Source organism: Drosophila albomicans, chromosome 2L (assembly GCF_009650485.2).
Source record: "Drosophila albomicans strain 15112-1751.03 chromosome 2L, ASM965048v2, whole genome shotgun sequence".
NCBI classification, from domain to species: domain Eukaryota; kingdom Metazoa; phylum Arthropoda; class Insecta; order Diptera; family Drosophilidae; genus Drosophila; species Drosophila albomicans.
In genome coordinates, this window is record NC_047628.2 from 16,021,729 (window position 1) to 16,047,171 (window position 25,443).

At 38.0% G+C, this 25,443-nt stretch overlaps 4 protein-coding genes across 4 annotated transcripts; all 4 read right to left on the minus strand.

Moving 5' to 3' along the window:
- Window positions 1-4,077: 4,077 nt before the first annotated feature.
- On the minus strand, window positions 4,078-5,161 carry LOC117564494 (probable pseudouridine-5'-phosphatase). The gene is made up of 2 exons (XM_034243308.2): window positions 4,984-5,161; window positions 4,078-4,919 (listed from the first exon to the last, which is right to left on the minus strand). Exons 1-2 carry the CDS (start codon window positions 5,054-5,056, stop codon window positions 4,270-4,272), a joined length of 723 nt encoding a protein of 240 aa, XP_034099199.1. The 5' UTR covers window positions 5,057-5,161; the 3' UTR covers window positions 4,078-4,269.
- A 2,110-nt stretch (window positions 5,162-7,271) lies between these two features.
- On the minus strand, window positions 7,272-8,562 carry LOC127565207 (uncharacterized). The gene is made up of 2 exons (XM_052002730.1): window positions 7,443-8,562; window positions 7,272-7,348 (listed from the first exon to the last, which is right to left on the minus strand). Exons 1-2 carry the CDS (start codon window positions 8,560-8,562, stop codon window positions 7,272-7,274), a joined length of 1,197 nt encoding a protein of 398 aa, XP_051858690.1.
- A 530-nt stretch (window positions 8,563-9,092) lies between these two features.
- Window positions 9,093-11,499, minus strand: LOC127565208 (uncharacterized). Its single transcript, XM_052002731.1, has 2 exons — window positions 10,011-11,499; window positions 9,093-9,928 (listed from the first exon to the last, which is right to left on the minus strand). Exons 1-2 carry the CDS (start codon window positions 11,497-11,499, stop codon window positions 9,093-9,095), a joined length of 2,325 nt encoding a protein of 774 aa, XP_051858691.1.
- Window positions 11,500-13,810: 2,311 nt separating this feature from the next.
- LOC117564201 (probable pseudouridine-5'-phosphatase) lies at window positions 13,811-14,981 on the minus strand. The gene is made up of 2 exons (XM_034242879.2): window positions 14,755-14,981; window positions 13,811-14,697 (listed from the first exon to the last, which is right to left on the minus strand). The coding sequence occupies exons 1-2, from the start codon at window positions 14,873-14,875 to the stop codon at window positions 13,928-13,930; spliced, it is 891 nt and encodes a 296-aa protein (XP_034098770.1). The 5' UTR covers window positions 14,876-14,981; the 3' UTR covers window positions 13,811-13,927.
- Window positions 14,982-25,443: the final 10,462 nt, after the last annotated feature.

The window sequence follows — 25,443 nt, forward strand, 5'->3', positions numbered from 1 at the left end:
ATTAATGTCCTGTGGCAATCGACATCGAACTGTGTGTGGAGAACTTTTACGTGTTTGCATATTTTATGGGGTCGTCTGACAGTCTGCCAGTCTGCTAGTCGAACTTTAATTGGTACATTCGAACAATACCAATAAATGCCAAAAACAGTTGCAGCAGCAGCGAGCCAAAAGTTTGATGTGCATTGACCGGGATTTTTATGGGAGTTTGGGAGGGAAACGACGACTGGAGCTAAATCCCCACTGAAAGCAAACCCAAATCAACTCAAGGGACACAAGGGGAAAGGGGGCTGTAACAAACCGCAAGGATAACAACGGCTTTTAGCCGTTTTCCCGCTGCAGCAGCCGTTTTCCACTCCTCCAGTTGCAAGTTGCGGTTGCGGCTGGCCGTAGACAACGAATCCAGTTAACAATTCAATGAACGCAATTACAAGCGACCAGGTTGCAGGTTTGGGTGGCAGTTGCACGTTGCCAGGACAGCGATTAGAGACGCGTTCAAATTAAACGTTTACAACATATTGTTGCTGGCCAGTCGCCCGTTACACCCATGTCTCTACCTCCCCAACCCCCTCTGGAAGTTTGTGGCCAAAAAACGTGGCCATAAATGCTTGGCCCAAAATGGTTGGTTGTGCATAATTTATGCGCTCAATTCGTCGCTGCATTCAAATGCCTATATAGCACATTCTCTTTCCCTTTCTTAGTGGCATTTCTTGCCAAGCCTTTGTGGCAACAGCTGACGCAGCGCTTCCGATTAATTAAAGCTATTTTATTGACGCAGCATGTCGCCCACTCGCATATTTCTTTATTTTCTATTTTCTATTTGCGATTTACCATTTTGATTTTTGCTCTTGTTTCTATTTTTCCTCCTGCGGTTTGGTCTCACACTTTGCCCCAAATAAGCGACGTGCAAATTATTTGATGGCCAACAATTTTTGGCATAGAACAAAAATATTTATTACATTTTCCCATTATTTGAAGGTGTAACAGATTGCAGCTCTATTCAGAGGTTGGTTATATATTTGCAAAAGGTATGAAAAAATATTGAATTAAAACCTAGGTGGCAAACATTTACTTTAGTTTTGGCAATATTTATAAATAAATAAGAAACACGTAGTTTCTATAAAATTATAATTTCAAAAATAGATATAGATTCATATAAAAATTATGATTTTAACAGCAAAATACGCAAAAAGGAAAAAATCGACAAATAAACCTCATAACCATTCTTTTTTTTAGTTTAAGAAATCTTATAAGCAAATAATTAAACAGAAAATTAAACAAAAAATTGTATTGAATTTAGAATTTCATACAAAAATAATTGCTGCACATTAATTTTTTATGAATTTTTAAATTCAATATTATTTGTGTATAATTTTCTGTTAATTAATTGGACCTATTCGATTTTTTAAACTGAAAAAGTTAGCTTTTATTAATGTAACATTATATTTTGTTTTTCTAAATCTGTAGGTTTATTTAGGTAAAAGCAAAGTGAATTTATATTGTCCCCATATCAATGACATTTATTTTCCTGAAGCATTTGGATGATTAGGTAAAAGAAAGAGTGGAGTCATTTTCCAGACTCCAGACTAAGTTATTATTATTTCAGGTATGATTATTAGATTAAAAACAACCTGTTTTCTTGTTTAAGGAATTTTTCAATCTGGAATTCTTCCATAAGATCCAAAAGCTTTCAAACTCAAGATTTTTAATCTTGTTTTAGAACGTCATCTTTTAATAGTGAGTATTATTTTCACTTATTTATGAACTTCAGATTCTTGAAAAGGCTTTTACCTCGATACCTCAATATATAATATTTGATCGCATAAGATTTTCAGCTTCAGTGATAATTCAACTAATATGTGTCTTGGCATATGCAACTTCATTAAGTGCTCAACGTATACTGGTACCATGGGAGCGTCAATGCCAGTGGCTAATCCGCATTCAAAGCGTCTGTCAACATGAAGCACGTGCCTCGTTGCGTCATCGTCGTCGTTGTCGTCGATGACAAAGTTTGTCGCTGCCGCAGCCGTCACGATGCCAGCTCCGTTGCCGTCTTGCCAACTGCTTAATCAATTACGCAACTTTGTAACAACATGCAGCCAGTTCGAAGTCGAAGCTGAAGCTGAAGCTGAGGAAACACAAGCTGTAGCTGGCAGTCAGAACGGAGCTGCAAACTCCGGGACCGGAAAACCCCGAGCACAACTCACAACTCAGAACTTGCAACTTGGGCATTAGGCTAAGCAAAGGCAAAGAAAAACGTCAGCTTTTGCCGGGGAGGCGCGCCACTAAATTGACAGCTGCAGCAAGCACCTTTTACTGAGGCCGCATGCCTCATCTTGTGGCAGTGTGTGGAGTGCTGGCTGCAACAGAAGCAGCAGGAGCAGCAACTTTTCGAAAGTATTTTAAATTGCACGTCGCTAAAGTCGAAAATAGTTTAATTAAAATGCATGTGAAGCATTTTCTTTTCAACATTTTCCCCCTCAAACCCCCCAATGAACCTCATACAGTTGGCATGCATAATCAAATTAACGTGATCTCTCAACGAAGCTGCGCGCAGAACTTCAGAAAAGTATTCTTAATTGCAGTATAATGATATATGAATACCAGAATGCATTCAGCATATCAACTTTTTGCAGCGATAAATGAGCCTCAACTTGAGCGGTTAAAAAGTTCTTTTCGGTAGTAAATAAGTATAAAACACTTCATTCGAAGACCGATTTGCGAGTGTGGCAAACTCCTTGTTAAATAAAGAGCAGTTGATACAGTCGAAGTATTAAACTTCTATCAAAGTGTCTTGAAAGAGAGAATGTAAAAATGTAAAAAATTATTAAAAAGATTGTATGCAATATATTGATACTTATCTTAAAAATATTTAACAATAATAAAAACACATTAGTGACGTAAATATAGTTTAGATACAAAAAAAATAAATGAAATATTAAATTTTAACTTATAAATTTTTTATATAAGACTTTAATTTTAATAAAATATTTTTCAGTTATCAATATAAAAATAAATGATATACTTACTATATTTATTGATCGCATCGAAAAATAGTCCACTTAATATTAAACTTTACATTTATCAAGTAACAAAGCTACAGTCTTTGAATTTTTTTAATTAGCTTCTTTATTTAAGTATCGAACCAGTACAGCAAGAACAAAATAGTACTATAACAACACAGGTAAAAGAAATGTTTATGTTTGGGCCAAACCTCATATTAGTTTAAGGTGTTTCTGAGAAGTTTACTATTGGGTGAACGTTTTGGCGAACCCTTGACGCTTCAATCGCCTCAACGGTCTAGCTAGTAGTAGTCTCCTAGCGAGTCTGCTTTTATGAGTTAGCAACCTATCGCTATATCGGCTTCTGTGTCTGCCAATCTGCTCCTCTACAGAATGTATTTTCAGATCGCGGTGTAGGGACAGTCTTTGAATAATAACAAAATTGTGCAGTATTGTTCTTAATACTGAAATATTGCGAATACCGTATTTGGCATATCGATGAAGTACCGTCCTCAATATATACACCAGTTTATATTATTGTATTTTAGTATTTTTGAAGTATATTATTCTTAAATTATACCGGATAATATACCACAAAAGTACTAAAATAGCAATATCGACGAAGTACTACACTCAAAATATACTGTTAAGGGTAAAAATATGGCATTTTGTCATGCAAGCCAAGTCGCGAATGCATATAAAACAAATGCTGGTGACACTTTTTAAAAATAATCTCTTCCCTACAAAATCAATTTTTATATTTAACTTTAAATAATGAATGGATTCGAATTCACGTATTTTCGATATTAACGATATGATAGAATTAATATAATATGAGCGTCTTCAAAATCAAGTATAAATATCACAATTTATGTAAAATTAAATTAGTTTAGTAAAATACTTCTATTACCACAAAAACATACATAAATTTAGTAAATATGTATGTAAGATTATTATAAGATTATTATTAGTTTTATTTAATAGAATAATAGAAAATACACGTTTCGGTTTAAATGTTTCGAATTGTATTAAACTTAAATATCCAACGACCGTTTTCGCTTGCGACTTACTTCTTTCGTGTTCTTCTACGACTGTCCCTCCTCTTCGTCCTGTGTGACAATCTTTTTCGTAGCCTTTAATTCCACACCTTGCTGCTGCGGTCTGGTAACGCGTCTACATATTACTTTACATGTATGTAAACTTAAGTAATTTATAAATATATCCCCTTTAATATAAAATTTACGTAAATTTAGAGCAAAATTTTGTCCGACTAGCCAAACGTAAATCGATCACAGTTGTCATAAGGCGGCAGACCAAAGAGCTCCGGCTGAAAGTCGGCCATTGAACGCAGGACAATTGTGGCATCCTTGGTCTGCTCCTCAGGCACACGAGGATCAGGTATCATGACCACCTGCATGCCCGCAGCCAAGGCAGCCTGCTTGCCAATGGGCGAATCCTCAAAGACCAGACAACACTGAGGCTTCGGCTTGGGCTTAAATCGCGATGCGGCTAAAAGAAAAATGTCTGGAGCAGGTTTGCCATGCACCAGCTCGGGATCATCGCCGCAGACAATGTGACGAAAGGCGGGCATTAGATCGCAATGTGATCCTGCTTTATGAACAAATACTTTCCGCTGTGCTGAGGTGCCAATGGCCATCGGAACACGATGATTATGGAGATGAAGTATAAGATCTTTTACCCCAGGCATCAATTCCACTTTCCCCATCTGACGATGCACTTCCGTATTAAACATTTGCTCGAATGTGGCGCCATCAATGGGCAATTTGAGTTTCTCAACCAGAAATCTGGTTGACTTGGGAGTTGGCATTCCCATGCATTGCAGCTTCAAGTCGTAAGTGTATTTCTCTCCATAGGGTCGCAATAAGTTGGAGACGGCTATCTCGTATTGCTTCTCAGTATCTATAGAAGGCATATCTTTTTTAAACTACTTTCTAAATTAGTATTAAATACTAATGTAGTTTACCCATCAAAGTTCCATCATTATCAAAAATGCAGTGCGTCACTTTGTGTAGACATTTGTCTTGAGCTGGTGACATCTTTTCTGCGATTCCTTCGCCTACAACATGTAAACAATTTACAAAACAAAATAAAAGAAAAAACTATTGTATTTAAAATTGCCAAGAGAAGGGTAACTGAGTTGAGAAATTAGTAAATATGTTTAACATATTTAGGCAGCGATAATCAAGGTCCTTATGTCTTTTTTTAAATTATTTATAAAACAAGAATGAAAGCTACAGTCGAGTGTGCTAAACGCGTTGAATAAAGGTAAAAATACTAAAATAAACCAATCACCATATTTGGTTGAAATACTACATTCAAAATATACCATAGAAGTCAAAATATACCAAATTGTTAGCCAAAGCTTCTAAGACCAGATTGCTGTAGACATTCTTTGCCATACAAAAGAATTTCTTAAATATCTACTACAATTTTTGGTACTGCTTTTATTTATATTATAATTATTATTCTAAAGTTTTTTAGTAATTTGCGATGATAATTTTTAAATTGACAAAATTTGTATTTATTTGTCATGATTTATCTTAATACATTTTTCAAAATTTTTATCAAATATTAAAAAAATGTAGTCACTTAACCAAACGAGAATTTAGGACTGCAGTCGATATAGGGCAGACCAAAAAGTTCTGGCTGAAAGCATTCCATCGAGGGCAAGACAAGCGTTGCCCCCTCCCTCAGTTCTTTGGGCACATGTGGCTCTGGGATCATGACCACCTGCATCCCAGCAGCCAAGCCCGCCCGCATGCCCGCCGGCGAATCTTCAAAGACTAGACAACACTCCGGCTTGGGTTGCGGCTTAAAACGCGAGGCGGCAAGCAGAAAAATATCTGGCGCCGGTTTGCTGCGCTTCAGTTGCGGATCATCGCCGCAGACAAATGTGATGCATGACAGTCAAGAGATTGCGATGCGGATACGATTTAATGCGCAACGATTCACTGGACGACGATGTGGCTATGGCCATTGGAATATGCTGATCGTAGAGATGGCGCAGCAGCTCATCAAACTCCTGGCATTAGAGGCACATTCGCTAGCATTTTGAGTGCCTCTTCTTCGTATTGTTGCACAAACTCGAGTTCAGTTAGGGGCAGCTTGAACATATTAATCAATAAAGCGGCAATGGAAATGGATTTTCTGCCCATGCAGTTAATCTGCATATCATGATTGAAGTCATGACCATATTTAGCGACAACTTTCTTTAACGCGTTGCCATAGATTTTTTTCAGAATCTGTAAAGATATTCATATGTTTCTATAGCAAAGAGATTTATCAGTTATCTGGCCAACTTTTGGTACTCTACCCATGAGCGTTCCATCATTGTCAAAGATCACATGGGTGACCTTCTGAAAGCATTTTGTATTGGCATCGGGCATCTTTGATTCTGCTGCTAATCTCGACTAAAACATTCTTTGGATTTGGAATTTTTTAAAAATAAATTTAAGTTGAACTTTTTAAAATACTTTTGTCATTTGAAAAGTGTAGACGAGAATGTTTGACACTTTCAATTCAATAATAAATCAAATATAATTGTTGGCACCGGATCCGTGCCTTGGTTGGTGTGCCGTTGCTCGTACCTCGAGCAATCCACTACTCGAAAACAACAAGTTGTAGTGGATCAAAATTTGCTGAAATCTTTATTATTTTCATTACATTATTTACATTTCATATAATTTCATAATTTTACTTACATTCGTGCTCTGCGCACACCTTCAAATCCCTATTTAATTGTTAACAATTATTTGCCTCTGCTTGGGCTCAAATACAAATTCAAATTAAATCACGCTGCCGAAATTTGCAGCTGCATTGCTACTTCTAGCGAACGTAACGGTGAAATTCCAATGCACAAAAGAGAATCACCGATTACAAATGCCCAGTAGGAAATGCGCTGGCGAAGCCCCAGTAGAAAATTTAGTTCGCCCGCCAACATTCCCCACCCCGTAATTCACTAGCATTCGCGTTGTGTATTACCAATTTTCAAATCTAATTTGGCTAGCTTTACGGCGGGGCGAGTCACAATACCTTCTGGAGTGCGCACTACGGCACTCCTTACCTGACCGTCTCTCGATCGGTGAACATCTACCACAACTCCTTTGGGCCAGCTGTTTCGTTTGCCATTCTCATCTGCGATAACAACAATGTCATTCACGGCGATCGAATCTGGCGGCGGTTGGAACCATTTGGTACGACGCGTAAGCGTTGGTAGATATTCTCGAATCCATCTTTTCCAGAACTGATCGGCTAACTGGCTCGAAATTCTGAATCCTTTGGCAAGCTTGTCACCGTTATGGATTTCGCTGTCTCGTTCACGAATTCCACTACAGTGGCCCAAGAGGAAATGGTTCGGTGTAAGCGCTTCTGAGTCTGCCGATTCCAGTGGTACATATGTGAGTGGGCGTGAGTTGAGAATACCCTCCACATCAGCCAACGCAGCACGAAGCACTTCTTCTCGCAATCCACCAGGCGGCAAGATCTCCGTTAGAATGGACTTTGTTGAGCGTACCAATCTTTCCCATGCACCGCCCATGTGCGGTGAGCCTGGCGGAATGAACATGAACTCCATTTCTGGGTATTTGGTCTCCACATCCCTGGTCGATATACGCTCCACTTCATCTTTTAACACTCTACTCGCACCTCGGAAGTTAGTTCCATTATCGGACATCATTCGTCGCGGGCAACCACGTCTCGCTATAAATGCCTTTAGAATACAAAGAAAAGAGTCGGTTGACAATGACGTTGCAATATCCAGGTGTACGGCACGAATTGTGAGGCATGTGAACAGAACACCCCAGCGCTTCTCGTGACGTCGTCCAACGATGATGTCGATGGGCCCAAAGTAATCCACTCCTGTATAGGTGAACGGCGCCATGTGGTGCGCCAAACGCTCGCGCGGTAGACTTCCCATTTCTGGAGGCCTAGGACGCGCGCGCCTCATCCGGCATGCTGGACAAGTTTGAGAAACCTCTCTCACCAAGGCTCTCAGACCAAATATCAGGAATTTTTGCCGTAGTTCATTGACCACGATCTCGTCGTACAGATGATGGTACCGGCGATGATACGACTCAACCAGTAGAAATGTAAATCGATGTCTTCTTGGTAGGATTATGGGTCGCTTTAGGTTTACTTCGACTCCTTCTATTAGGTCGATTCTTCCCTTGACGCGCAGTATGCTTACTTCGTCCAAGTACGGAGAGCATTTGAATAGCTTGCTCTTCCGATCCATAATACTGCTTCCCGTTTTCAAGCATTTCATCTCGCTGAAATACTCGGTTTCCTGGCACACTCGTATTAGAATGATATCCATCTCGATTGGCCGCTCAAGTAATAGTAACTTCTTTAATTCCGATCCCATGCTCTTCTTGACAATAGATCGCATGAAATCCAATACTCGCAACTGTGCGGCTCTTAATCTCTCCAGCTTGCTGAATCTTTCTGGGTCTGGTGAGATACAGCTCAAAGGTGACATGGCTTCCAATTGCTCTTCGACGTGTTGCAGAATAGTATTGCTATGTTGGCTCGCATCAATGTTCATCTGCGGCCACTGAGAGTCATCCGAATATAGAAATTCAGGCCCTCTGAACCACCTATTCGCTTCGTTAATGACAGGCGTTCTTGTCCATTTGGTACCATCGTCGGCCACATTTTGCGCTGACGGAACCCATCTCCAGTTACTCACATCTGATCCTTCTAAGATTTCGCCAATGCGGAGTGCAACAAATTGGTGAAATTTACGAACATCCGAACGTATCCAGTATAGAACGTCTCTAGAGTCTGTCCAGAACACTTTCTTGTCAACGTGTACTGACATTTCAGACTCGATACATCTGGCCAACCTCAGTCCCAAAACAGCTGCCATGAGTTCCATGCGAGGTATCGAAATTGGTTTCAATGGAGCAACCCTTGTTTTCGACGCTACAAGGCTGCAATGAACTTGATCGTCTACTTCAGCTCGGATGTATACGACGGCAGCGTATGCATTAACACTTGCGTCTACAAATGTATGCATTTCCAGACATCTAGCTGCACTAACTCCTTTTAAACATCGGGCTATACGCAGATTGTTTAACGTTGGCACCAAATCCAACCAACGACGCCAGTCTGCCTCGTCTTCTTCTTTGAGCGGCTCATCCCATCCGACTCCACTCCTCCATATATTTTGCAGAATGATTTTTGCGCGTATGTTGAAAAATCCAACAATTCCAAGGGGTCGAATATGGTCATAATCATGCTCAGGACGCGGCGTTTAGTTGGCCGACCATGCAGAGCCTTTCCGATCGTATCTGGCTTCACCATAAACGTTAGACAATCTTCTCCAGGTTGCCACCACATGCCCAGAACCTTTTCCGGACCAACATCTGGGTAACAAATTGGCTTGTCCAACATGTCATGTCTATTTTCGAGAGCACAGACCACTGCTTGAGAATTGGATGTCCAGTGTCGCATGTCAAATCCTCCATCAGCATGAATCAGTTTTACAGCCTGGGCCAGCTTTGTCATCTCAGCTACTGAGTCCACAGACTGAAGCCAGTCATCGACGAAAGTGTTGCCGCAAATGGCTTTTACGGCCTCGGGATATTCAGCTTCATATCGTTGAGCATTGCGTTTCAAAACGTAACTCGCCAAGGAAGGTGAACACGATGCTCCAAAAGTCATAACTTGCATGACATATACCTCCGGTGGCCGTTGCGAGTTTCCATCACGCCAGAGGAATCTCTGAGCTGCCTGATCCTCTGGTCGCACCCTCACTTGGTGGAACATTTCGCGTATGTCTCCCGAAATAGCAATTGGGCGTTCTCTGAAGCGTATTAGAATGCCCATCAATGATGCAAGTGTGTCAGGACCTTTTAGCAGGCAGTCGTTTAGAGACACTCCTTGGATCTTCGCTGCGGCGTCCCACACTAAACGTGTCTTCTTCTTGTTAGGGTTGGGTGACGGTAAAGATAGGAAGAAACCATGTTATATCTTTACGCGCCAACTCACTATCATCCAGGCGTCTGATGTAACGATTTTCCTTATAGTTTTTCATCGTCGTTAGCATGAAGTTGCGTAACTGCGGATCTTTCGACATTTTCGATTCAAGACATTTTAGTCGCTTAAGACACATTTCATAGGAGTCAGGCAAGACCACTTTGTCGAATCTCCACAGTAATCCAGTTTGCCACCTTTTCTCGTCTGCCAAGAACGTTGTCGTTGCTTCCATGATTTGCATCGATCGCTCATCGTCTTTGGATCGTAATGGATTGATCGTAGCGACAATTCCCAGTGATTCCAAAGAAAAGTACTCTTTCAATGCAACATCCAAACTGCCAGTCTCACTACATTGGCAAATATGTAGCAGGCGTGGAATCGATGAGTATTCCTTTGCTGAGCGGCCGTAAACAGCCCAGCCAAGTCTGCAACGGGCTGCAATAACATCGTCGTCTTCACTTTCATGCAACTCCAGCGGAATAGTCCACTTAATGTTGTCGAGACCAATGATGATTCGTGCTCGTACGTTGGAATAGGGATCTATAGGCAACGTACAGAGGTGACTCCGAGACTCCAATAATTGCTGGTCGAGGCTTTGCTCTGGTAGGTCGAGATCAGACACTGTTCGCACACTTTTCAGAGTGTATCGCTGCGATTCCATACTCGTAGCTGATACAGTGATGTCCAACGATTGCGAATTGTTTTCAACCTTAGAAACATCACCTGTCCATTTCAGGCACAATTGAGTTGCCGGTCCTTCTAGCTCGAGCTCGTCAGACAAGGATCTTTCAATTAGAGAACAAGCAGCTCCTTCATCGGCCAAAGCAAATGTTTTCACAGATTTGGTTTTGCCGTGGATCGTTATCGGGATATAACGAAAGAGAGGGCTACTCGCCGTCTTTCCATGAAACATGATTGAAGACTCCTCCTTGTTGGCAGATCGAGGCACTGTTTGCCCATTCAGCTTGTTTCTGCCATCATTGCCTGCGGCGGTATGCAGCAGTACGTGGTGAATTGATTTGCATCCATCGACGCCACAGGTTTCTTTAGCTTTGCAGTTTCGTACGAGATGCCGCCAGAAACAACAGAAACATAGCCGTTTCGATTTCACGAACTCCCAGCGCTGTTTAACGTTCAATGCTCGAAAGTCGACACATTCCGACAGTCGGTGCGTGCCTCCACATTTTGGGCATGTAGTCTTCTCTGATTCTCCATGATGCTGTCGCGGTTGAGTCTCCTCATTGTTGTCGCTAACACTGTGCACAAACAACCTTTCTTTTGAAGCTTTGGCTGACGTCGTTCGTCCGACATCATACGGAGTTACCATACTGGCACACATTGCCACATTGAAAAGCCAATTGTCGAATGTGGCCATGTTGACGCTTTGATTTGCCAATCGGTGTCGACCCCAGTCCAACTTCATACTGCTCGGCATCTTTGCGACCAATTCGTTTAACAAGACAGGATCATGCAAAAAGTCGTGGAGACCCAATGCAGACATGGTTGCGCAGTAATTTTGGACAGCAAGGGCTAGTCGAATGACGGAGTCCAAATTATCTGCCTTTATCGCTGGCTCGTCTCTCAGTTTTCCTTGTAACGCGGCGTGTACTATTTCTGGTCGGCCATACAGCATTCTCAATGTTCCAATTGCATACGGCACTGTATCTGGCACCATCAATTTTCCGCGTACCGCTTCCAGTGCCTGGCCTTAAGACACTTCTGTAAGCGTATAAGATTTTCCTCGTTACTGAATCCACATCTTTCCGTAGACTGCTCATAATTGCTAATGAACAGCAGCCATTCGTCAGGCTTTCCAGTGAAAGTAGGTAGATCTCGGCTGATGACATGTCGTGCACTGATTTGAGCGGCCGTCAAAGGCCCACTCCTAGCCAATGAATTGGCAGCGTGCATGTCATTCGGTTGTTGAAGATTACTGGGCAATCCCATTGATCCCGGCTGTGGCAATCCATTGATTATACCACCCATCGCTGCTGCAGTGTTCGCTTGATATGGCATTGTCAATCCTCCACGAGATGAATCCATATGGAGCTTGTTGACCACCGTGCCATATCCCGAACTATCAAAGTACATTTGTGTGTTTGCCCGGTTTATGCTGAATAGGAGTTGATGAACTCGACGACGTGCTGATTCCATATGACGAAGATGAGCGGCCTATATTCGCTGCTCCATTGCGCTCAAAACCCGCGACAGCTGCCTGCACATTAACGGCTTCATGTAAACCATTGGCAGGTCCAATTGGATCTTGAGGAGCAGCTCCATCTAATTGCTGACCATCACTCGTCATCTCTTTCCCAGGCACGTGTTCCTCCCGATTTGCCATAGTCGTAGTTGAGGTTATGTCACGACTCCAAATTGCAAACTTTCAAAGTGCTCCACACACAATATGTGTATCTCCAAAAAACTGATATTATTCCAGATTCAGACTGAATGTTTCTGATGAGACTGATTAATTCAGAGTGAGACAGAATATTTCAGAATGTTGGCACCGGATCCGTGCCTTGGTTGGTGTGCCGTTGCTCGTACCTCGAGCAATCCATTACTCGAAAACAACAACTTGTAGTGGATCAAAATTTGCTGAAATCTTTATTATTTTCATTACATTATTTACATTTCATATAATTTCATAATTTTACTTACATTCGTGCTCTGCGCACACCTTCAAATCCCTATTTAATTGTTAACAATTATTTGCCTCTGCTTGGGCTCAAATACAAATTCAAATTAAATCACGCTGCCGAAATTTGCAGCTGCATTGCTACTTCTAGCGAACGTAACGGTGAAATTCCAATGCACAAAAGAGAATCACCGATTACAAATGCCCAGTAGGAAATGCGCTGGCGAAGCCCCAGTAGAAAATTTAGTTCGCCCGCCAACAATAATGTTTTTTATAAATCTATAAATACTAAAGTATTATGTATGGAAAGTATTTGCAAATTAGGAATTATTTTCTTTTTAAAAAAAACGGCAAATTTTTTAAATTTAAAAGTTATCAACAGGCAATTTTCATAAATGTAATGTATAGTAAATAAATATTTATTTTAATAGAGAGATGATTTGCAACTTGTTGGAATACTATCTTGAATTTCGTCAAATTTTAAATTATTGTAATAATATTTTGAATTTAAAATAAAAACTTTAAATTGCAAACTCTTGAAATTTAAGCAATACCTTGATATTAACTATGAAATTACCTATTTCAAATGTTCAAAGCCATTAGCGAAATTCGCACTTGTCGCCATTGGAGTTCATTGAATCTTGCATGTCTAAAACCAATTTCAAACTCCTCAGACATCGATTTTAATCAAGTTAAGAAATGAGAAAATAAAAATATAAAAAAAACCCTTTGTGTCATCTGTGGTTATTATTCTACACTTTTTTTTTTTCAAAAACATTTTTTTTTTCAAATTTATTTCCATTTCAGTTTTTGCTGTGCCCTTGAGTGTTTCCTGTGGCGTGCGTTCATTAGGCAAAAGCGGAAGCAGGGGCTAAAATGAAAAAGCAAAAATAAAATGATTATAAAACAAAAAAAAAAAAAAAAAGAAAGGAAAAGAAAAGTTACAGCCAAGGCAGACGCACATAAAGAGTTAAAAGGTTTATTCACTTTACTTTTACGAGGCTGAAGCACTGAGATTGGAGTTAGCTTTGTTCGAGGGAGGAAAGTGCAGTCTGGCTAAAACATTAAGTAATTATAAGTTGGCCAAAAGTTGTGTGTTGATGCCAGACGAGCGACACACACACACACACATGTCGTATGAGTAATATACGACTATGCAACAATGAGTGATAAAATGTTGCCATTTTGATACGATTTATTACTGCCACTTATCCGGCCCATAATTACGAATTTGACTTAAGGAAATTGAATATTGCATTTGCTTGCGAATCAATTTATTTAAAAATTTATGAATTTATGCAGCTTCCTCCGCTGGCTCCTCAGGTGGTGGCGCCTCTTCGTCCAAAGTGCTGTCACGCACCTCCTCCTCCTCCAGCTGAGACGTAAAGACGCGCTTCTCAACTCGACTGGAGCGCGGCGTTGGTTCCGGAGTTGGTTCTGGCAACGGAGCTAAATATGGCATGCCAAAGTCTTCGGGATCGAAATCTTTCAGAGTTTGCAGACGCTGTGTGGCCAACTCTGAATAACAGCAAGGCAACTCTGGATCGGGCAGCATTATCACCTGAAGTCGAGCATCTCGCGCCGCCTGAACACCCTTCGTAGTGCCATCGAAGGCCAGACAACAATCCGGCGGAGGACGCTCGCAAAACAGTTCCATGGCAAGCAAATAACAATCCGGCTGCGGTTTGGGTTGATTGTATTCATCTGCGCAGAGCACATGATCGAACAGCTCAAAGAACTCTTCATGGCCGCGTATCTTTTGGCAGAACAACGAACGTTTGCTGGATGTGATTAAAGCCAAGCCAATGCAATTGCAGTGCAAATGTTGCACTAATCGCTCGACACCTTCCATTAGTGGGGGATTCGCAATCAGTTCGCAGGTGTGCTCATTCAGCTGCATCAGAAACTGTTCCCAAACAATCGGCAAGGAGCATTTGCGGCATATTAATTCGGCCATTTCGGGTGTCTCCATTGGGCCGCATTGCATTAAAACCGCCTCGGGCAGCGTTCTATTATAGCTGGCGAGCAGTTCTCGGCAAGCGCGTTGATAAATGTGTCGAGTATCTATAAATTATACGATACTATATATCATAACAATATTTAATAACTTCTGTAGCTTACCGAAGACAGCGCTCTCGAGGTCGAATATGCAGTAGGAGACGCAGGGTCCGCAGCAGGGCGACGGACAGCAGCGCAGGCAACGCGGAGACGTTGCCTTTATAGGTGCCTTATTATTGCCCATAAGGAATGACCGAATATGTTTGTTAAAATTTAAAATTTACGAATTTAAATATTGATATTTTGAAAATGACAGTTTGTCAAGAGTCAGAAAAATGTTAATTAAAATACAATAAACAAAATGCAATACTTGATATTTATTCAACTTCGTATTTGAATGGTAGACAACAAAAATAAAATGTCAAGACAAAATTTAAAAAAAAAAAAGAGAAAACAAATTTTCAGCTGATTGCCAATATTATAACTCTCTTTAATCTAAATTCAATGAGTGAAGGAAAGATTTATTAATCTTTATAAGGAAATAATATTTTTTTAATGATATACGAATATAACATATACCTACATACATATGTAAATAAAAGCCCCCAAAATAATAGTTTTTTAGTTTAGTTTTTTAACAAATAATAGTTAAAATATAAATATAGTTTACAGATTTAATATTTATTTTTAATATCAATATTCATGCAAAAGTTAGGCGTCAAGAACAAGCAGAAAGCTTTAACACATCAAGCTTTATCTAGCAATGAAATATTCGCACACATGCATACAAGCTCCAACACACATAACATAGTATGTTAGTATGTAAATGAAAAACTGTACTTCGAAATTAAGCGAAGCAAAGGACTCGGTCAATATTGTGGGACCGCGTTGAATTCCGAAAGGAGCGATTAGAAAAAGACAATTTTCGAATTTGAAGTACCGAAAAGACGTGATGTCAAAGCGTAGGCGTGAGCAGTGCAGCATGCGTAAGCTGTGAGCTAGCAGCAACTGCACACTCAATTTCGAACTCGAACAACAACAACAATCAACGCAGAGAGCAGCTCAAAGATCTCTCACATAGCAGTACAAAAGAGATGAAAGCGAGAGTGGTTAGCGCAACGTTTGCCAATTGTGACGTCACCAATGATCGCTGCATGCAAATCAAAATGAACTTTTGCCATCTGTTTCACTCATCAATATTCTGCGATGCTACCTGATATTAAGAAGCTCTTTTTTTCAGTCAGTTTAAATGTCGCGTTAACTCGAATTGTGCGGGAAAATAAAAGTGCGTGTTAAAATCGGTGTTTAATTGCAATCAAAGTGTTATTAATATTATTACTAGTGCGTGTCTCGATGTTAACAATATGTATTTAACAAATTTAATGAATGAAATGTGCTTAAGCGCTGAAAATCTATGCAGCCCCAAAACCGATTATACACTGCTTTTCATGGGGTGAGTACAAAATGAATGTGAATGTGATTGTGAATGTGAGAATATGAGTGTGGTTGTGTGGTAGCATCAACGACAGGATTAACATGTGTCGCCGACGACGACGACGCTGAAAAGCTTTCCGTACTCCTTTGCAGCATTCCACTAAATTAATGTTAAATAGCATGGGTCGCAAAAGGTGGCAGGGGGGACAGCAAAGGGCAACAGCTGCGGGCTCAGCATTCAGACAGCGGCATCCATGTTTTGTTTGTGCATATGCATGTACGTGTGTGTGTGTGTGTTCTGTTATAAAGCATTAATCAAGCATACCTGCTGGGCTGAGAGAGCGACCCACAAAGAGAGCAAGAGAGTGGAGAGCTTGGAAGTTCAGCCGATATCAGGGCAGTAGCAGGGGCGGGCCTGCGGCTTTGGCCTTTGCTTGTTTGCGGTGGCGACAACGACACACACACACACACATATAAACACACACAAGAGCACTAAATTGGCGCTCATTATGATGGGCATGCAGACACACATACACATATACGAGACGAGTGAGTGTGAGTGTGTGCACCCCTGCAATTTTCCGGCTAAATGGCATACATTAATTAACGGGACTTGGCCCTTGCTTGCTTGGTAGCAGCAGCATTCATTTGGCCAACAGCTCACGAAAAATTAATGATGCGCTATTAATGTGTAATGACAAATGTTAGTGCAGTCTCTTTGCTCCCCTCTCTCTCTCTCTATCTCTCTGCCTCTCACTCCTTATCGCACTCTCACTTTAACTTCTGTTGTGATTTCCTGTTGTTCGCGCTGTTGTTATTACCGGAACGCATTTTCCATTTGGCCCCAAAATGATTGAAATAAATATTTAATTAAAGTGCGCGCAAGTGTAACAATATCAACAAACAGGCTCTAAATTTTCATAAAAAATGCAAGAGCACGTTTCGAAAAAAAACAACAACGACAACAATAACAACAAAGTCAGCCGTATGCAATAAAGTGCGGTCACGGTTAAAGCAAAAAACAAACCGGCGAAAAGCACATAATAGGAAGAGTCGAAGGTCAAATACCCTTTCGAATATATTGAGAAGAATAACATTAAGAAAATTTAAAAACCTAACAAATTTTACAAAATAAAAAAGGCAGTATTATGATAGCATTTTAAATTTTCTAATTATCTAATTATTGTAGCAAATTTTTTCCAAAGAATTGATTTTCAAAAGCTTTTTCTACAATTCATGGGAATCATGAAAAATTTCAAGAAAAACATATAAAATATTTTTGGATGGGAAGCAGAGCAACATTACATCAGGGGTATCATTATTAATACAAATTTGAAAAAGTAAGAATATTGGAAAATATATCGAATATTTTTTATATATTAAAAAAAGTCTACTTTAGTTATTTCAGCTAAAATTCACAAAATTATACCAAAATCGCATATTTTTTTAAATATATTTAGTCAAAAAGTGAACTTTACCATGAATGAAATAAATAGATTAATATGAGTAAAAGTGTGGTAAATACCCGTGCATTTTCACTTTACCACAAACAATTTGATATTATCAAAGCGACCCGCCTATTAGAGTAAACAAAGACAAGCAGCAACAACTGGGCCAACGTCAAGCATCAAAGTGACAACAACAGACATTAGGAGACGCACAAGCACACATACACAGTCATATATACAGTTATAGTACTTATATAGGAAGCGTGCCACCCATGAGATGGAGATAACATGCAGCAGAGCGAGATGGCTGATGGGTGGTTGCAAGTAGAGTGCGCTAGGCTGTTTCGGGCAAACAAGTAAATAAATGACAAACTAAAGCCAAATTAAGTAAATAAAATTGTTGACGCTGTCAGGCGCATAAACTGACACTGACACAAAATGCGACATGGGGACATCAGAGCAGCCAGCGGCTGACTGACAGCACATGTGCACCCGTGTCCTGTTCTGTATTGTACTGTCCTGTCCTGTCCTGTTCCCAAACCCCATGTCCCGTGTCGGACAATGGGCGCTTTGCCAAGTGGACAGCACAGTCAGTCAGTCGAAGTGCACCCACAGTTGTCAAATCAAGTGAAACACACTGAAGCGACAGTAAACAGCTGACATCAGAGCAACAACCGAGCTCAGTTCTTAACATATAATGCATACATACGAGTACGTAGGCAAATATTGTGGTTTATTATAACCATTGAATTTAAATGCGTTTCCTATTAATTAATAAATTTAATAATACTTTTTCGGTATTTTTACATTTCTTGTCGCTGCTTCAATTTCTCTTAATAAGATGTTGACTATTTTTAAATAATAATTGGGAGTATAATATAAAAATAATTTTAATGATTATGTTCCATTTACTTAGTGTTCAATCTTATATTATTGGGCTAGATTTTGATTTCTAAATTAATGTATTTAATGTATTTCGTAATCTTCGATATCTTCTCCGTCATATTATGCATTTAGTCAGTCTTCAATCTTATATCATTTGAATCTCAACTTACTATTGAATTCTAATCTGGTTTCTCTTTAAATTCTTGAGTGTATCTAGTCCTATTTTTATATTTGGCTACAGTTGCATTGCCCTGTAAAGGACATGAGCTTCTGTCATACCTGTCTTCAGATACATGAGCAATTGCTATTCTCTAGAAATTGAAAAAGTGCGATAACCTTTGCGGTCTCCATTCTAGACAATCGCAAGCCGTAAAATAAAACAATGCCTCTATATTGTTTTCACAATGGGCAGACAAACGCTGACATGTGTCAGAACGAAAGGCGCACAATTTATCAAAAGGCAACAAATAAAACAAACAAAAAGTAACAAAAATATACAAGTGATTCGGGCAATGCGAATACGAAATACCCTAGATAATAATCTACTATTTTGTTCACCTCAATTACTGATAATATAAAATTATACTCTGATCGAGTGCATCATTCCGTTGGCAAATGTTTCTATAGAGTATTTCAAATAAATCCAAAAACTAACAAGAGAATTGTGGACAATGCTTTAAAGCGAACGAATGGAAACCAAAGCTGAGAGACTAGAACCAAAACCGAGTCCGAGTCCAAGTCAAGACAAGTGCTTTGAAAGGAGACACTGACAATGGTCAACGACAAGAGACACACAAGAGAGAAAGAGAATGCGAGAAAGATAGTGGAAGTGAGGGAGTCAGATATTCCCAAAATTCATACAAGACAGAGACCGACTCTTATGGCTGAGGATGTTGAATGAAAAATTGACGCTCAGCCTCCTTCATTCTCCCCATGCGAATTGTTGGGCTGATGGGTTTTGTGGTTGCCGTTGGAGGGAGTGGGAAGTGGGAAGTGGAGGACAGCGCTTGGCTCCATTCATCACGCCGAAGCGATGCAAGTTTCCGGCTCAGTTAAGGAAACTGCAAAGAATTCTCCCGACTGCCTGACAGAGTCTGGCTGACATGCGATTATTATTGTTTATGTGTGCGATTATCCAGTGCATGCTTTATGGAATACCACAGCGATTTTCCGACTTGTGCTTCTACTATAAATCTTCCCATTAATTTGGTTACCAAGTATTATCTGTTAATTCCATGAAGGTTGATAATTAGACATGGGAGTATGCAATTTGATAACTTTAATTAAACAAAAGATTTTAGATTTTTATATTTATATTTTATTTTACTTTTTGTTACTTGCACTAGATTTTTTCACTTTATTATAGGCAATATAGTATTTCAGTATCTATGATGCAATATAATAATTTAGTATATTAGTATTTTGGGTATCTATGATGCAATATAATAATTTAGTATATTAGTTAATTATTTTGGTATCTATATTGCAATATATAATATTATTTGTCATATTAGTATTTAGTGTTTTCGATTATCTGTAATTAAATATTATATTTTAGAATATTTTTATTTTAGTATTTATCATATATTATTTGTCATGTTAGTATTTAGTGTTTTCGAGTATCTATAATTAAATATTATTATTTTAGTATTTACCACTTTATTAGAGGCAGTATAACATTTTAGTATCTATGATGAAATATAAATTTTAGTATATTAGGTTTTTATTATTTATGGTGGATTATATTATTTTTGGTATATTTAATATTTTAGTATCTACAATTAAATATAATAGTATATTAGTATTTCAGTATCATGCATTATATTTTAGTATTTAGTATTTTTGTATATATGATGCAAATTGTACTCACAATACTTCAGGATGTTAAACAAAGCTTGTAAAATAAGATAGAAAATATAATCCTTGTCGAGTCCTCTTTCTATACAAATTATAGGGTATCTTGCTACTATATAGAGTGTCTCCCATTCGATCTCCACGACAGCAATTGTCCTTGTTGATTTTGGTTATATGTTAAATTGCGCAACAAATGAGAATTTTCTCGTTTTTGCCGCTGCTCTTGTTGATGTTGCATTTTGTTGGCGTTGTCTATTTTATTTTGTGCGGTTTTTATTATTGTTTGCTTGGCTGATGCCCTCCATCTACGCTCCCCATTCACCTCCACCCCGCCCGGAGTCCACCGTTGTCTTGTTTATGTTTCATTAAGTTTTTTGTCATTGTCAGACTGCTGCAGCTGCAGCCATGTGTGCGCTGCTGCTATATGTTGCTGGTTGCCACACGCTTTGTGCCACTGACTGATAAAACTAGTCACAGTGTTGACTTTAACCCAGCCCTTTGACCTCCGCTGTCTTTCTTCCAACTCCTCATACATACATACACACACACACACATGTTGACCCGCTTGGCTTTGTTGCGTTTTATAGTTACAAATTAACAACAACAAAAATAAAAGCAATAATAATAATAAGAATAATAATAGCTGCAAAAAAGCATATGAATATATACCATGCGTGAGTGTATGTGAGTGTGTATTTTGTTGTGTTTGTTTGTCTGGTTGGCTGGTTGGTTGGTTGACTTTGGCTTTCTAGCTTTTTGCCTGACCAAATGCAACAAAGTAAAATGCAATTACGCTCGTATCTATGGCACTTGCAATTGTTTTCTTTCTTTTTTGTGTGTATATTGAGTGTATGTGTGTGTATATGTGTGTGTTTATTCAAGTCATGTTGTGTAATTTAATATTGAGGTCAGTGCTGTCGACTGTAATTTTTTTTGTTTGGCTCCCGCAAAAGAAACCGCTCAAAAGCACAAACAAGTTTCGGTTACTTTTTTTTTCTGTGAGTGTGTGTGTGTGTGTGTGTGACATGGAAATTGCTCGAATTTCCTATACGGAAATTGATTATCATCAATTTGGTCTTCAAAATGTTGAGTAAATTTAAATTGTAACTTATATTTTAAATGAAGCATCTGAAATCGAAGCTAACATATTTTTTTTTTTTCAAGATTAAAATAATGTATATAAAAAATATTTGTAGTAAAATTACTTTTATTTTAAAATTTTGTTTTCTTTTATAAATATTTCAACAGTTTCTTTAACATAAAATACAGAAATTGCAAAAATTTCATTTCAGTTATATATATTTTTTTTTAATGAACTTGCCAAATTTGTATTAAATTAATTTATGTAACGATCAATACATTTTTAATTTAATTCGATCATATTACAGCACTCTAAACGAAACAATGTTAATAAGTTCATAATCATCAAAGTTCGTCCGTATTTATATATATATAATGCATATATGTATTGAGAAATCTTCACACATAATCTCATATATATCAATGATATTTGATGTTCTTTTATTATCATGTGAAATAATTGTGTCGTAATTTAAAATTTGTTCTATTTTGGCATTGCTTTTAGTAGTTTCTTTTTATTACGATGATGTAATGCATAAGTCGGGAAGAATCTTTAATATCAATCATTTTGATATTTAAAGTTTGACTTGCTCGACAGAAAAATTGTTCTAAATATTTTTCAAATATTTAAAAAATAGATTATAAACGAGTTACCACGAAACTCGTTAGAGTTTAGTTACTCGTCAGAGTTGAAATAGCGTTCCTGCGCAAACTCAACAAAAGTCGCTCCATTCAGCTGAGCAAAACAAGCGAAGGCAATTCAAATTGTCCAAAACAGCTGCTGGCGACAAAAGTCACCACGGAACTGAAGGGACTCAGAGGACGTTTAGTTTCTTGGGGGTCAGAAGCGGAATCAGAATGCGATGAACGTGCTTAGCAGGGGAAACAGAGAACTGAGAGTAAAAAGGAGTACGGAGTAAGGGACAAATAAATGATGAATTCACCTGGCTATGCGGCCTTTTGTTGTTTTTAATGTTAGAACATAAAAAATTACCATAAATTGACAAACGTAAAAATATTAATAAAGAGCGCGTACGTTTCGTACATAAACCTGATTGTGATTGGGCCAGTTGAGAGTTGCGTGCATAGCACTTAAAATGATTTTTTTTTTGCGTTTTATTATCGCAAAGGATTTTGTTAAGCATGGCAGCAGCAGCGGCATTGCGACTGTGTATTTAAACGTAACATGAAATATGCATGAAAATCTGTCTGTGTGCCAGAATCCTCAGACTCAAACCTGAACCTGATCCTGAACCTCTGGAACAGCTCGTCATCAGGCAAGGCCAAAAGTCGTCCAACTGTAAAAGCGGCTCAAAAAGGACGACAACGATTCTCAACAATTTGTCCATCTGTTTGGCCGCCAGGCAAACATTTTCATATTGAACCAAATAACAACAACAACAATAACAACAACAAAAGAGAATACAATGCAATGCAGAAAATACATATTTCCAGTAGAGCAACTTTATTAATAGTATTGTCATTCTCTGGCTCTGGCTCTGGCATTGACTACGTGCGCTGGCATAATTATGGAATCCTCCCCACAATGCTATTGCATAAGCTGGCGACATCCTTTTGGCCATAAAGGTCCTGGTCTGTCCGAAAATTGACAATCGCCGAGATAATAAAAGCACATAAATGCGAACCGCGTGCAGCAGCAACAATATTTTAATTAACTTAATTAAGCCATTTTTATTTGCCACTGTCAGGTGTAAACTCACAGAGGCGCACAGCACACACATACAAGCACACATAAATACACAAGCACACACACACACACGCAATGCAGACGAGCTGCCTTCATCAGTTGGCGAACATTGTTTACCTTATGATGCAGCTCGATACATAAAGATTAACTCAAAGGACTTGATCGATGTGCGGTGCCAGCTGTTGTTAAATTTAAGTGGTCATATAATATAAGTTGAGGCAGGTTGACTAATAATATACCCTGTTAAATAGTTTAATAGCATAATTCAAATTCCTATTTTTAATTTCTTGAATTACAAGAATTCTTAATTTATTTGATTATTTATTTCTTTTGCTATTTATAGTCTCAAATTTCATATATAGTTCAGGTTGCCTGACCAAAGATATACCCTGTAATGACAATAGTTCCATAATCAAAGTTTTTATTTGTTTTTTAGGAATCTTGAATTCTTAAATTTAAATTTGAATTATTCATTTTTAATCTTTTTCCAATTTATAGTCTCTAAAATCATATTTTTGACTATACGTTGTCATAGAATAGAGTAGTCTGAACAACAAAATACCCTGTAATGGCTATAACTTAATCGTTCTCCCAATTTAAGTATAATTTAAATGTTATTCTACTAAATGTATATGTTTAGTTAATTACGCTCCTCGCGAATTCTGAAATTTACATTTGAAGTATTCATTTAGTATATATTTAAGATTTTAAAGCCTTTTTATAATAAGATTATTTTATGTTCATCTCAACTATAAGATTCATTTCTGTTTTTATTACCAAATTCTAAATGAATTTCAATCTTTTTTTTATTTATTATCTTATAACCTGTTCTTACGAATGAGATGTCTTCTTATCCACTTTGCTATCTCTATTTAACTTTGTTAAAATATGCTTCATACAGTATGTTAAAGTTGAGCTACTGCTGTTCTGTTAAATCACAATTTTTATCAGCAGCAGCAGCCGCCCACGCTTAACTCAAATAATAATATAAACTGTTCGCACAATTAATCTTACATAAAAAATTCAAGACCTTTAACTCATTCTTCACAATTTAAAACTTTATTTCTGTATTGTTGTTTCAATAACCCACATATTTCTTAGGTTTTAACGGGGTTCCCTTTACATTAACCAATAAAACTTCTTTGTCTTCCCACGTTACAAACACATGATTCACAGAATTATTCGCGAAATCGTGATAGACCTTTGGACCCACAATGCAATGCCAGTTATTCGATCGATCAATATTGTTGAACTCTTTTCGCACGTGTTTGGTCAACTGCCTGAGATTGTTGTGGTGTTGTGTTGCATTTCGAATGATATTCAAAAGATATTCTTCCAGTTGTGCTTTATTGTGTAACAATTCCCAATTAGTTTCAATTATTTGCTTGAGTTCATTAGCGACTTTCAGACGTTGACGTTTCTCCTTTTGAAGTATATCCCTCGTTTCAGCGAGCCGCTTGCCCAGTTCTTCGGGATGATTTATCAGATACTCTTTTTCTGTGTGATTTAATGCCACTGTTCCGAACAGCAAATAATTGACAAGTGATAAGTATATTATGCAAATTCTCAGCATCGTATTTGAATTTTTAATCTGTCGGGTTCGCCAAACGAAATGAGACTAAACATTCGTTCGCTCTCATAAGTTTCAGCTACTCTTTCTTTTCATCATCAGTTTCTGCGATTTTTGTGTTTTCTAATTTTGTAGAACAACTCATTTATGGAATTTCCCAAGAAATAATTTTATTTCTACAAGATTTATTTATAAACAATGATTGCCTGAATTGTGAGCATTAAATAAATTCTCCCGCTGTTTATATTGTTCAAGTTTAAGTGCATTCTATATATAGAATATGTATATAAATTTGGTTTATAGAACCTAAATATAACATATTTATATTTGTAATACATATGTGTTTTTATTTAAAAACTAAATTTTCTCTCCCACCGCTTCTTAGAACTGACATTAATACGTTAATTGATGAATTGAAACCAAAAGCATTATGTATTTTGACTTGTACACTTGATTCAATTCTTATCGAAATCTGTGAGCGCTTTTGTATGTGCGTGTCTTTAGTGATTGGTTTTTAAAAAATACCCTGTAATGGCGATACCATCATTGTTCACATAATTTAAATTTAAATTTATATTTTATTATTTCTTGAATCTTAAATTTCTTTTCATGAATTCTTAAATTTAAATTTTAATTATTTAATTTTAATTTTTTACGATTTACAGTCTTTAATTTAATATTTTTGACTATAAGTGGTCATATAAAAAAGTTTCGGCTGGTTGACCAAAGAAATACCCTGCAAGGCTAAAACTTAATCGTTCTCCTAATTTAAATATAAATATATACTTATTTAATCGCTCCTCGCGAATTCTGAAATTTAAATTTGAAGTATT

Bases quoted from the DNA above. Each gene is read 5' to 3' on its own strand.
- LOC117564494 (XM_034243308.2), bottom strand. From the start codon at position 5,056: ATGTCACCAGCTCAAGACAAATGTCTACACAAAGTGACGCACTGCATT. The intron at 4,920-4,983 runs GTAAACTACATT...TGCCTTCTATAG, and splicing joins TAATGATGGAACTTTGATGG to ATACTGAGAAGCAATACGAG.
- LOC127565207 (XM_052002730.1), bottom strand. From the start codon at position 8,562: ATGAACATTGATGCGAGCCAACATAGCAATACTATTCTGCAACACGTC. The intron at 7,349-7,442 runs GTATTCTCAACT...GGGCCACTGTAG, and splicing joins TGCGTTGGCTGATGTGGAGG to TGGAATTCGTGAACGAGACA.
- LOC127565208 (XM_052002731.1), bottom strand. From the start codon at position 11,499: ATGTCTGCATTGGGTCTCCACGACTTTTTGCATGATCCTGTCTTGTTA. The intron at 9,929-10,010 runs GTGAGTTGGCGC...AGACACGTTTAG, and splicing joins CATCAGACGCCTGGATGATA to TGTGGGACGCCGCAGCGAAG.
- LOC117564201 (XM_034242879.2), bottom strand. From the start codon at position 14,875: ATGGGCAATAATAAGGCACCTATAAAGGCAACGTCTCCGCGTTGCCTG. The intron at 14,698-14,754 runs GTAAGCTACAGA...TATAATTTATAG, and splicing joins CCTCGAGAGCGCTGTCTTCG to ATACTCGACACATTTATCAA.